The sequence below is a fragment of the Pleurodeles waltl genome, chromosome 1_1, assembly GCF_031143425.1.
Source record: "Pleurodeles waltl isolate 20211129_DDA chromosome 1_1, aPleWal1.hap1.20221129, whole genome shotgun sequence".
Lineage (NCBI taxonomy): Eukaryota > Metazoa > Chordata > Amphibia > Caudata > Salamandridae > Pleurodeles > Pleurodeles waltl.
Genome location: NC_090436.1, coordinates 162985289 through 162998144, shown reverse-complemented (window position 1 = coordinate 162998144; position 12856 = coordinate 162985289). Strand labels below are relative to the sequence as shown.

The 12856-nt window shown below is 43.1% G+C and overlaps 1 protein-coding gene across 2 annotated transcripts in view; it reads right to left on the bottom strand.

Annotated features, from left to right (window-relative positions):
* The window catches only part of POLI (DNA polymerase iota), a 208294-nt gene that overhangs the window by 82097 nt on the left and 113341 nt on the right, over positions 1-12856 (bottom strand). For both annotated transcript variants that reach the window (XM_069219507.1, XM_069219498.1), the window contains one exon: positions 10710-10888. In XM_069219507.1, coding sequence (XP_069075608.1) covers positions 10710-10888 — 179 coding nt within the window. The remainder of the gene's footprint in view (positions 1-10709; positions 10889-12856) is intronic.

Sequence of the window (12856 nt, the reverse complement as noted above, 5' to 3'; positions counted from 1 at the left end):
AGTTTAAACAGATCGTTCGGGATCCCATTGGGGCCGGGAGCACCCCCATTTTTACTTTTTTTAAATTAAATTGCTAACTTCTGTTGCTGAGAAAGTTATTTCTTTATTTTCCTTTTGGACAAAAAGGGATTTTGTTATCATTTTCCCTGAGCTTAATTTTTCAGTAGCCACTTCTAAGATTTTATCAGCTAGCTTGAATTCGTCAAAGTGTTGATTAAATAGTCAACCCAGACGGGTTCCGGGATATTTGAACTAAACAAAGTGCTCGGGCCTTATTCAAATCATTGACCATTTTCCCAAAACCCTGAGTATTTTGTTTTTTACTTAGAAATAGGGCTTTTGCCCAAAGGTCTTCATGTTTCTGGTGTATGTTTCCATAGTTGTTTCCGATATGCATTATTTAGATTTTTAAAATCAGCCTTAATACAGCCATTTGTCGGGTCCTTATTATACAATTTTAATACTTTATTTCTTGCTTTCCTTAATTTAATAATATGCGCTGAATAATTTATAGTTATGTTTGTATTTGCACCCGTGCCTTATTTCGATATCCCTTTTTGTGATTGATCTACAAGAAGACTAACCACAAAATTGTTTAGGAAGAGCGACCAAGTTTCTATTGGGTCCCTGGTTAGGTCCATGTTGCCCTTGATTGGACCCCTATAGATTCCTTTCATTTTTCGGACCATCAGAGGTTTTTATAGTTTATTGTAGTGACATCTCCTGGCATGGTTTGTACAGAGTTGTGAGTAGGCGGATCATATCCTATTTCCATACATCTGGAATCTACTGATTCAAGAGTGAACCACTGCTAATGTAAAGTGGAATCTACGAAGCTGGACTTTCTTGAGTAGTAATGATTACAGTTCTATTTGTTATAGATTCACCAGTACTTTGTTTACAATAAAGAGGATAGGCAATGATTTCAATATGTCCAATTACAGGGTGTTTTCTAGCTATACCATTGTTGAAAGGTCACGCCAGAGGGAGGATTTTTTGCTTTGTCATACTCCGATATTAATTGGTTAGAATCTAAATCTGTCTTCATTGAAAAAAATCCACATGTGATCTATAATTTGCATGTGGATTCTAACAAGCTAATGCACAAAATACTGAGTTGTATTGCCTACTTAGATATTCATATTGATTTGAAACTCTGTTGGAATACCTGTTGAAACTGAGCAGTGAATGTCCTAATGCTGTTCTTATCATGGTTGAGAATTTTAATACTCTAATTTAGAAGCTCCTTATAAAACAAAGGTGTTTTTTCCAATTTAGATTGTTGTTTTAAACACATATACATGGGGAAGGGTGTTCCTCATGATGATGCCATAGACTAATAAGATTAGTCCATTTATAGACCAATTATTTTCAATATGGCTACCACTGACTCCTTCAACTCACATAATTAAAATGTTAAATGGTCGTAATAATAACAAAGGCATAAAACTAAAAAGTATAATTTGTAAATAGGAAGCCAAATTGGAAAAGGAGAACTGAGAAGCAAGACACTGGCATTCTATTTTGCTGGCAATAACAGAGGGGAAATCTACAAATTCTGGTCTAGATAAAACCTCAAGTAATATATTGTCAAAAAACCTATCTGTAGAGACAAAACTACTTTGTACCAGAATTCAAATACATGCATTCATACTTCTAACCATAGTTGTCTTTGTCCAGAGTGGAACAATTTTATATTGAAGAGATTGTTCATATCATGACAGGAATGAACAGTTTCCAGCTCAGGTTCTTGATGGCATACCAGTTGCAATTTTGAAAATGGCACCTTTTGTTTGGCCACATTAGATTAAGCCCTTCTTTATACACTGTATGATATCAAAACGTAAACAGGGCTCCTGGCAATGAAACCACAATATTCCTCTTAAGAATAAAAATGTCCGATCTGATCCACTGAATTACCAAACCATCAACCTGATATATGCATCAGGGAATGGTTTTGCGTAAGTAATTTTGTCTTGAATTGAAATCTGCATTAAGGACACACAATCATTACTTTTAGAGTTAGTTGTATTCCGTCCCTCATGCTCAACCATGGATAATATTTAAAAACTACAAATGTTATGTAAACAGTATGTGGCAAAGCTCAAAATCAAAATTTATGTTGCCTTTGTAAATTTTAGCTGTGCATTTAATCAAGTTGACAATCCAAAACTATGGCAAAAACAAAAGGATTTTGGTATTCCAAACCATTTATTGTAAGTTTTAGTTAATCTGCACTCCTACAATTGGATACATGTCAATTCCATACTGAATCCTGGAAGTACATCTCCAAACCCATTCACAAATTATCTAAAACAAAGATGCATGTTGGAATCACTACTTTCCCCACTAAATTGATAACATATTCCAAATTTTCAAAAATCTTCTGAACCTTTCCTTCCAAAATGTAGGGAATAAAAACAATTCTATACTAATGTCTGATAATGATTTAGTACTAATGGACCTAACAATTACAGAGTCAATTTGATGCATCAGTTATTTATTCCACCCCACATAACCTACTGGTCAACAAAAATAATACCAAGATTGGTATCATGGGAGCAAAGAGACTGGCAGGTCCACTAGGAGTTGTAATGAGCAATAATTTATTGTGGTCAAGTCATCTTAAATCTCAACTAGCAAAATCTAGCTCTTTTGGTATGTGCTTGCTTCAGGTCTTCAGGGCCTTAGAAAGAAGAGATGTTAACTGGTATACATCTAAAACATGTTGGTAAGTGGCGCTCGACCCTTAGTTAAAATTGAAATGGGAATAATTGGCATACAATAACTAGCTTTCTCAACACGAGTTACATTAACTATACCATCTTTCTAAGGTGTCAGCATTTATTTTGAAAAAGATACTCAGGAGTGAAATTTTAAATGATTTTAAGAACAAATATGCTGCTGAAAGTCCCTAGATATTTCTAAAACAGACAAATTAAACCAGCACAATGTGTATGAAACTATATTTGAAACAATGTCTAAACAAACATGTTTAATTATTTCTTCCAATGTGGAAACATTAAACGATTACATCTTAGTTGAATATTTGTGAATATAGGGGAAATCCTGTTCTATTGAAAGTCAAACTTTAACCTTCATGTAAGAAGGTTTTACATGAATTTTACATTTGAAAACCTCCCTATATGTGAAAACATGTGGCTCACTGGTAAAGATGGGAGAATGCACCTGGGTTGTTGTCAGGATTCCGTCAATCGGGCACTAGATGATGTTTAAGTAGGCCTTGTGGGGGCCTGCCTCTAGACCTTCCCATGACAGAACACTCTCCAGCACATGGCACACTTTGGTCCACATTATGTTCCAGTTTGATATTTTCCATACCTTCTAGGTGCATTACGGGATACATACTTCCTTTTGTTGTCAAACTATGCCTCCATCTTATGCAGAAGGTGGAGTTCTGTCTAGCATTTGATTTACTAGCTCCTATACTTATAATGATGCCTTCAGATTCCTTTTCTTGATTTTTCACACTCTCAGTTTTTTCTGCACTCCTTTTCTGGTCTTCCTGTTCCCCTCCTTGACCCTGCTGGATTCTAAAATACTCACTTCTCCAGGTGCTTGTACAGCCTTCCATTCATTTGTGGTCCCTGATTCTATGTAACTGTTATAAATGTTGTTGCTCTGGAACTCGAGATCTAAATTATTTCCTTACAAGATATAATTTTCAAACCTTTCCTTAAGCTCTGATCATCTATATAATCTTTTATTACTTTATAATCTGTATTCATTATTGGATATCTGTTTAATGACATGTTCGTGGTAATAATTTTAGTAAACTTGAACTCAACACTCACCATCAATTAAAATCTATTTAATATTATATTTAAGCATTACAAAATCAAAGTTAATACCATAAAATACCCCTTTCTGATGGATACAACTACCTGTGGATTCCTCACCTTATGAATTCACCCATGCCCCAGAATATGACGGAAAATCTTCTTCCCAGCTCTCCACGTCGACGAGGACGTCATAATTGCACGGCTTAACGCAACTCCGTCTGGCGTCACTGTGCCAATAAGAGTTCCTTGCCGGAGTGCTGACGTCAGTTCCCTTTTTTCCGTGCCTTCGATGATAACGGTTTTCTCCTAGCTCTCGCTACTGTTAGAGGTGTTCCATCTTGTTGCTAGTTTTTATCCAGTTTCTAGTTACAATGTCTCCTCCTAGGAAGTCGGGATTCAAGCCATGTCGAGAGTGCGGGGGTCGCATGTCGGTTACTGACCCTCTTGACGATTACCTTTGGTGTCTGAGCTCTGAGCATGACGTTGAGGAATGTGTTTCCTGCCAGAGCATGAATCCTAAGGCTCTGAAGGAGAGAGAGGTCAAACTCTTTTTGGCCAAGGCGAAGAAGGGGCATAAGAGTCATCGAAGATCCTCTTCCAATACTTCTTCGAAGAGACATAAGAAACGGCGTTGTCACGGCTCTCGGCACCGTTCGGCTAGGAGCCGGTCAAGATCAAGGTCTCCATCTCGACTGCGCCGTGCGAGGTGAGTCCAACGGTGACTCCACAACCTCAGAGCTCTGAGGCTTCTCCAGCGCCGTCAGTCTCCGAGGTAGTGGCACCTCCGGACAGTCTTCGATTTTCACCTGCTGCTCATGATTCCGATGTTCAGCAAGCACATGGAGATCAGCGTTATCCTGCCTTCCCGGCTCCGGGAGCGTATCCGGCGGCCTTTTTAAATGCCATGTTCTCGATGTTCAATGCTATGGCCCCTGCTGGTGCACCGGCTGGTTCCACGGGTCCGCTGGCGTTTTCGTTGGGCTCCCCTGCTCCATTCAAGGCGGTGCGGTTTATGCCATTCTATCCGGCTGAGGGTGCCAGACCGGCGCCAATGACATCGCCTCGAGGCCCTGTGGGTCCCATGACGTCGCCTTCCAGACCTATGGCGCCGATTTCATCGCCCTGTCAGTAGACGCCGAAGGTGGAGCCGCAAGTGCCCTCAGCACCGTTGGGATCCGCTCCAGCGCCGGATCCGAGTGATGGATTCGACCGAAGCCTACCTTCCTCTCTTGTTCTGTGTCTTCAAGTGTTGAAGCCAGTGTCATCGACGTCGGCCAATTCTATGTCGACGCCAAGGTTAGAGGCCAGTCTGAAAGGCCTTGAGACTTGAAGAAGATTAATAAAGGCAGTTGTTGGAGGAGAGGGGGGATTGTGGAGCCCTTGGGAGAATATCAAGGGCTGGATTCGGCCAGTGGGCTTGACACTTCCCCAGAATGGGACCTGTCTTCACCGGGGGAGTTCACGGAGGAGGCAGTCTCTTTTCACACAGTGATTAGAAAGGCGGCGAACTTTTTAGATCTTCCATTGCCTGCTGCAGAGGTTAAGACAAACATTTTGACAGAGGTCCTGCACCCTTCTTCAACTTCTGCGGATTCTTTGCTTCCGTTCAACGATGCTCTTATGGAGCCCATATTAGAGCTTTGGAGGAAGCCTGTGTCATCACCTGCTGTTAATAGATCGGTAGCACGAAGGTACAGAGTGGCGCCTGGAGATCCGGGGTTTTTATCGAAACATCCTACCCCGGAGAGTCTGGTTGTTCAGGCCTCTTGCTCTACACGGTCTGCTCCAGGGTCCTTCCCTGTGATTCCATCGGACAGGGAATCCAAAAGGATGGAGTAATCTGCAAAGAAAACACTCTCTTTTTGCAGAATGGCTCTCAAGGCTGCAAATGCTACCTGTGTTCTCAGTAGGTACGTCCATGCCCTGATGGACTCCGCTAGGGCCATGGTTCCTGACCTGCCACAGGATGTACAGAGACCATTCAGTGAACTTCTATCTGATGCTCAGGCTGCGGCAAAACAAATAATCCAGTCTGGTCTGGATTCTAAGGACTCGGTGACCAGGGCAATGGGTACATTATTGCTACCAGGAGGCAGGCTTGGTTGAGGTCCTCTGGGGTTTCTTCTGAACAGACTACTTTATTGGATTTACCCTTTAATGGAGAGAAACTGTTTGGTGATAAAGTGGACTCTGCCCTAGAGCGCTTTAAAGATAGTCGGGCCACGGCAAAGTCTTTGGGTCTGCAAGCCTCTTCTGCTACCCCTTTCAGGTCCTTTCGGAGGTTCAGGGGGTTTGGGCGTGGAGCCGCTTACCGTGGGAGACCCCAGTCCACGGTCCAGCAGCCTACCAGCCTCCCATATCGATCCTTTGGAGGGTGGGGGAGGGTTGGGACAAGAGGGGCCATCCAGCAGCACCCTGCATCATCCTCTTCCTCTAGAGGACAACAACAAGAGGAGCAGCCCTAGTTTTCTCCCTATTTTTGACCACACCTCTCCTGTAGGGGAAAGATTACGTCTTTTTCTCCACGAGTGGGAGTTAATTACATCAGACTCATGGGTTCTAAACACTGTGAGAAAAGGATATGCTCTCTGTTTTCAGGAGTTTCCCACTCCCATCCCTCCCCGTCCCTCGTTTTGCTCAGAAGACCATCTCCTGTTGTTGCAGCAGGAGGTTCAGATCCTATTGTCGAAAGGTGCGGTGGAGTTGCTTCCAGAGCAGGAAAGGGGTCAGGGTTGTTATTCAAGATACTTCCTGATCCCCAAGAAGGACGCTCATTTGAGACCAATTCTAGACCTAAAGATTCTGAATTTGTTCCTCAACAGGAAAAATTCAAGATGCTGACTCTGCCACAGGTACTTCTGGCGTTGAACAGAGAGGATTAGATGGTGTCTGTCGACTTGCAGGATGCTTACTTTCATATCCCTATACTCAAGTCACACAGGAAGTATCTCTGGTTTGTGGTGGGGTAGCAACACTACCAGTTTGCGGTCCTTCCGTTTGGTCTTACTTCAGCACCTCAAGTCTTCACGAAGGTGATGGCAGTGGTAGCAGCAAGTCCAGAAGGCAGGGGGTATCAGTATTCCCTTACCTGGACGATTGGTTGATCAAAGCCAAGTCTCCAGAGCTTGTGTTGCGTCACTTGCAGATGACAACTCAGTTGTTGTTCAGTCTGGGTTTTACGATAAATGTACCCAAGTCTCACCTGGAGCCCTCTCAACGCCTCCTGTTCATAGGGGCAGTACTGGATACAACACTGAATCGTGCCTATCCTCCGCCTCAGCGGATTCAGGACATTCAGGCATTGATTCCAATGTTTCAAACTGGAGCGGTTGGTCCAGCCCTCAAGGTCTTATGCCTGCTCGGTCTATTTGCTTCTTGCATTCTGTTGGTCACTCATGCACGTTGGCACATGAGGGCTCTCCAATGGTGCCTCCGCAGGCAGTGGTTTCAACACAAAGGAGATCTCGAGGAGTCGATAACAAACTCCAGAGACGCAGCAGCAGAGTTACGATGGTGGGCTGTGGACGGCAACCTTTCTCAAGGAAGGCCTTTTTCACCACCGCCTCCGGTGGCCACCGTCATGATGGATGCTTCCACTCTAGGGTGGGGAGCTCATCTGGGGGACCTGGAGATCAAGGGTTGTTGGTCTCCAGTGGAACAGACTTTTCATATAAATCTGTTAGAATTGCGGGTGATACGTTTGGCTTTCAAGGACTTCCTCCCGTCCCTTCGCGGTCAGTCAGTTCTGGCCCTGACGGCCAACCCTACTGCGATGTGGTATATAAACAAGCAGGGAGGAGTAGGGTCCTATCTTTTGTGCAGAGAAGCTCTGCGTCTCTAGTCCTGGCTTCAGGACCATCGGATTTGCTTGATAGCGAATCATCTGGTTGTGCGGACACTCTCAGTCGACATTTTTCGACCGATCAAGAGTGGCATCTCCATCCGGATCTGGTCCTGCACATCTTTCAGATGTGGGGTTCTCCAATGATAGATCTGTTTGTCACTCGGGAGAACACGCACTGCTTGTCATTCTGCAGCCTCCAGTATCCGGCGCAAGGAGCTTTGGGGGATGCGTTTCAGATCTCTTGGTGCAACCAGTTGCTTTACGCATTTCCCCCCATATCCTTGATTCCTCGGGTTCTGAGGAAGATTCGCCAAGATCGGGCTCAGGTCATTTTAATAGCCCCGGATTGGCCAAGAAGGGTGTGTACAAGGGACCTTCTTTAACTCTCGCTGTGCCCTCCGCTCCGTCTCCCTCTCAGGGCAGACCTCCTCTCGCAGTCGCAGGGGCAGGTCTACACCCCCACCTCCAGAGCCTGCACCTTCATGCCTGGAGATTGAATGGGGCAACCTGAGTTCGTTTTCTCTCCCACCAGATGTAGTGGATGTTATTTTATCAGCCAGGCGACACTCCACTAAGACCGTTTATGCCGGCAGGTGGGCAAAATTCGTGGCTTGGTGTGGAGGAAAGCAAATTGATCCTTTGAAGGCCCACCATTCGGATATTTTATTATTTGCTTTGGATTTAGCAAAGAAGGGTTGTGCAGTGGCTACAGTTAAGGGTTATTTGGCTGCTCTGTCAGCCTTTCTTTGCCTCCCGATCAGCCCTCATTGTTTAAATCGCCTATTGTGATTGGGTTTTTGAAGGGTTTAGTTAATAGGTTTGCTCCCACTCCTTTTCATGTACCTCAGTGGGACCTAAAACTTGTTTTAACCTTTTTAATGGGGTCACCTTTCGAGCCCATGCTCTCTTGCCCGTTAAGGTTTCTGGTGCTTAAAACAGTTTTTCTCGTTGCTATAACCTCAGCAAGCTGTTTCTGTTAAACCCCCCTTTACCTTGATTTTCCCGGATAAAGTGGTGTTAAAAACCAGGGCGGCTTTCCTGCCAAAAGTTGTAACTCCTTTTCATATAGGGCAGACCATTACCGTTCCATCTTTCTACCCTCCTCCTCACCCCTCGAAGGAGAAGAGAGGCTCCACCGTTTGGACCCTAAAAGGGTGCTTATTTTTTATATTGAAAGGACGAAAGACTTTCGCCTGGAGGACCAGCTGTTCGTGGGGTATATTGGACAGAGGAAGGGCAGAGCAGTCCATAAAAGAACAATCTCCAGGTGGGACATTCTTTATATCAAGATTTGCTACTCGTTGGCAAAGAAAGTTCCCCCTGAGGGTATCACAGCCCATTCCACCAGGGCTAAGTCTGCTACTTCGGCCCTGGCAAGAGGGGTTCCAGTGGTGGACATTTGCAAGGCAGCAACTTGGGCATCCCTCCACACCTTCGCAAAGCATTACTGCTAGGACTCGGAGGTTAGGAGGGACGGCCATTTTGTGTGATCTGTATTGCGGGACTTCTTGGTGTAACCAGGTAGGCTCCCACCTCCGAGTGCGGTACTGCTTTGGGACTCTATTCATAAGGTGAGGAATCCACAGGTAGTTGTATCCATCAGAAGAACAAGTTACTTACCTTCGGGCACGCTTTTTCTGGGGGATACAATAGCTACCTGTGGATTCCTCACAGTCCCACAAATAGATGGTTGTATAGGTGTATGTATATATTTATGTATTTTCCTGTATATATAAATGATGGTTTTGATTATATTGCATCATGGTAGTTTTATGTATATATGTACTTATTGGAGTTATTGTGGGGTCGATTCTCACCTGTTCGCCTCAAAGGCACGTAAAAAATGGGTGAAACTGACGTCAGCACGCTGGCGAGTACCTCTTATTGGCACGGTGACGTCAGACGGAATCGCGTGGAGCCGTGCAATTGTGACATCCTCATCGACGTGGAGAGCTGGGAAGAAGATTTTCCGTCGGATGCTGGCGCATGGGTGAATTCATAAGGTGAGGAATCCACAGGTAGCTATTGTATCCACCAGAAAAAGCGTTACCGAAGGTAAGTAACTTGTTCTTCTGTACTGTTCAAATTTTCTAAATGTAATTCTTCTGGCTGTGGTAATTTTGTTTAGCCTTGTAACCAACCAGCTTCTTAAATTTTGTTTCCATTGGAAACTACTCCAAACTATGTCAGATTTGAAACCCAGTTCTTCACTTATGTCAAACCAGGGTGAACCATCATCACCTCCATGTCACACTGGATTGAAGGAATTAGTATATTGATCTAATGACTGTCTACTTCAGCTTAGGCCACCTTTCTCGCTCCAGAAGGATGCCAGGTTTTTCTTTTTCATTTGGACCCGGCACAAGGAGAGACGAGGCGGTGACTGGGGTAGTAGAAAGTTGCTGAGGCACAGACAGTCTGAAAGAGGTGGAAACAGGATGAAGAAACACATTTAGTATGTGATTCCAGATTTTCTCTCCTGCTGTAGAGCTGCTTCTTGGGTTAAGATTACAGGCAGCACGGTTATACGTGACATAGACAACTTGAAATTTGCTCTGTCTATTTGATATGAACTAAAGTCACCTCCATGTCTCTATGGATTGAAGGAATTAGTAGATTGATCAAATGACTGTCTACTTCAACTTAGACTCCAGAGGGATGCCAGGTTTTTCTTTTTCATTTGGAGGGGACCGGGGGAGGAGGAGATGACTGGGGAAGTAGAAAGTTGATGAGGTACAGACAGTCCGAAAGATGTGGAAACAGGATGAAGAAAGGTATTTAGCACTTCTGTGGAAATCATCTCCAATTTTGGAAGCTGACAATTAAAACTGTATTGTTTTATCCAGAAACACAGTATTGCAGAATCGGGTTGTATTTTTCTTTGGCTCTTAGAGTTATGCAAAAAGCTACAGTTTCCTTTATTCATTTAGATCCATCAATTTAATAGCACTGTAATATTTCACTCTTACAATTCAGTACAGCATACATTCAGTCAATAAGCATAACCATTAAGAATCACAAATGTTCTGTTTCATTAATGCAATAAATGGAAGGGTCTCTACCTGGGGTGGTCCTGTGGGTGTCACTGGGGAATTGTCCTCTCCACAACTGAGCATCTGGATTCTCTGAGCAACGGTAGAACCCAACTCCTTTTCGAGCACTGTCAGTGGAAAAGTTTGCAGATCACGTAGACTACGAATGCCCAGCAACTCAAGACGCTCACTTGTTTTATATCCAATACCTGGTAATATGTAAACATTTAAAATATTGCATAACATTTTACACACGTTACACTGAGCAAGCTTACCAAGGGCAAGGTATTTAGTAATACTTTATGTACACTAAATCAACTACAGGTCTTCACAAAAGCACCCTCTCTATAATTTTACATCTTGTTAACATGCTGCATTATAATCAGAGGAATAGTAGTGGACACCCTTACTGTTTTTTGCTTATATTTATGCAAAGTAACCGATGGTCCTTAATTTGGCCGCTTGAAGATTGGGAATCAAAGTGTTTAATTATTGGTCTGTAATTAGTTAATACAAAATACTATTATAATTTAGCCATCAGTACGTTTCCTTGTGTGCAAACTCCATTGGGTGTGATTAAAATAAATCTTTGGTTGGAAGCCTGATAAAGAATAATTATAAAGAGCCTTTTTAATGTCTGCAGAACTACAATCAATCATGATTTATAAAGCGCGGCTAATCACCTGGTAGGGTATCCAGGCACTTGCAGGTCCCAGAGGATTATTCAAACAGCCAGGTCTTGAAGGCCAGTTGGAATTCCGGAAGTAAGGTGTTGGTCTGGAAATGCATGGGGAGACTATCTGGTTTTTGCTAGAATGTGAGGGAAGGAGTTTCCTTCACTTCTGCTTTGGTAGATGCGGGAAGTATGGGCAAGTGAAAGGGGTCAGAGCATAGTCTTCTCAACGGTTGGAGGAAGTTCAGGCGGTGGTGAATGCATGCGGATCCTGATTGTGTTGAGCTGTGTGTGCGTGGGTCAGCAGCTTGAACTGGCCCCTCTTCTGTAGGGGGAGCCAGTTGGGTTGCCAGAGGTGAAGTGTTATGTGGGTTCGTCGGGGAAGGCCAAGGATGAGTCTGGCTGCGGCGTTCTGTGTGGTCTGAAGTCTCTGTAGGAGGTATGCAGCGGATATCTTTCTGGTATGACCCAAAAGGGTGTTTTATTTTGCCTTTCATATACAAAGAATAATGTATCTTCTGCCAGAAAATCAAGATCCTCTACAAAGTAGTGAACATTAGATAAAAATAGTTACAGTCCTACAATCATGTACACCATAACGGTATAACAAAATCTAACAAAACATATCCTACCTTCCTTTAACAGCCTAACTCATGTTGGCAGAAATCCTTTATCACACTATCCTTATTTTAGGTTAGTCAAGTTGATCATCTGTTGCACATCCTTCGCACTTTAGAAATGATGGAAGGACACAGCTTCCTCCACTATTTTAGACCACAAACTTGTCTAGATATAGATTTTGCTTGAAACACTTATGGCATAAAGTGATTTCTTCTTTTATCACATCAGTATGACAGTTTCCTCAAAACATTAGAGCTACCTGCCAGTTTATCTTTTTAAACTACTATTTAGTACATTCAAATGAACATTTTCCAGGCAGAATTTAATTCCCCCAACTGGAGACTGCTTTATTGGCTATAGCTAGGCCTTGTACTTGTTAGTGTTGTTCAAACCACAGTGTAAGAAAAAAGCTAATTACCTTTCCAATGTTTATTCTAACACTTTATTCCTTCACATATTTCTCATTATTACAACATTTTGCGATTCCCAAGACAATGAAGCCTCTAGTCAATAAGGCATTTTTGAAGAGTCTTTATGCCAAGGGGAGCTTAGGGACGCAGAAATACACGAAAGGATTTCAAACTAAAACGATGTCCCCTTGAACACAATCAGCAGTTGAACATTGACTAAGAAAAGTCTGGTGATGGAGGTGATGTACTCCATGACTGGCCAAGAAGCAGGACGTCCACTCTCCACTACAGGGATCACAGCCTATGAATATAGTTCAGATGGAGTCAGAGCCAGATTAAAAAAAAAATATTCCCTGCAAAGTAGCCAGGGGAGCGGAAGTGGTGAAAGAAATAACATTTACACGTTTACACAAATAACACAAATAACATTTAATGGTGGATTGTAGATTGCCAGTGGCAGACCATTTTCAAAA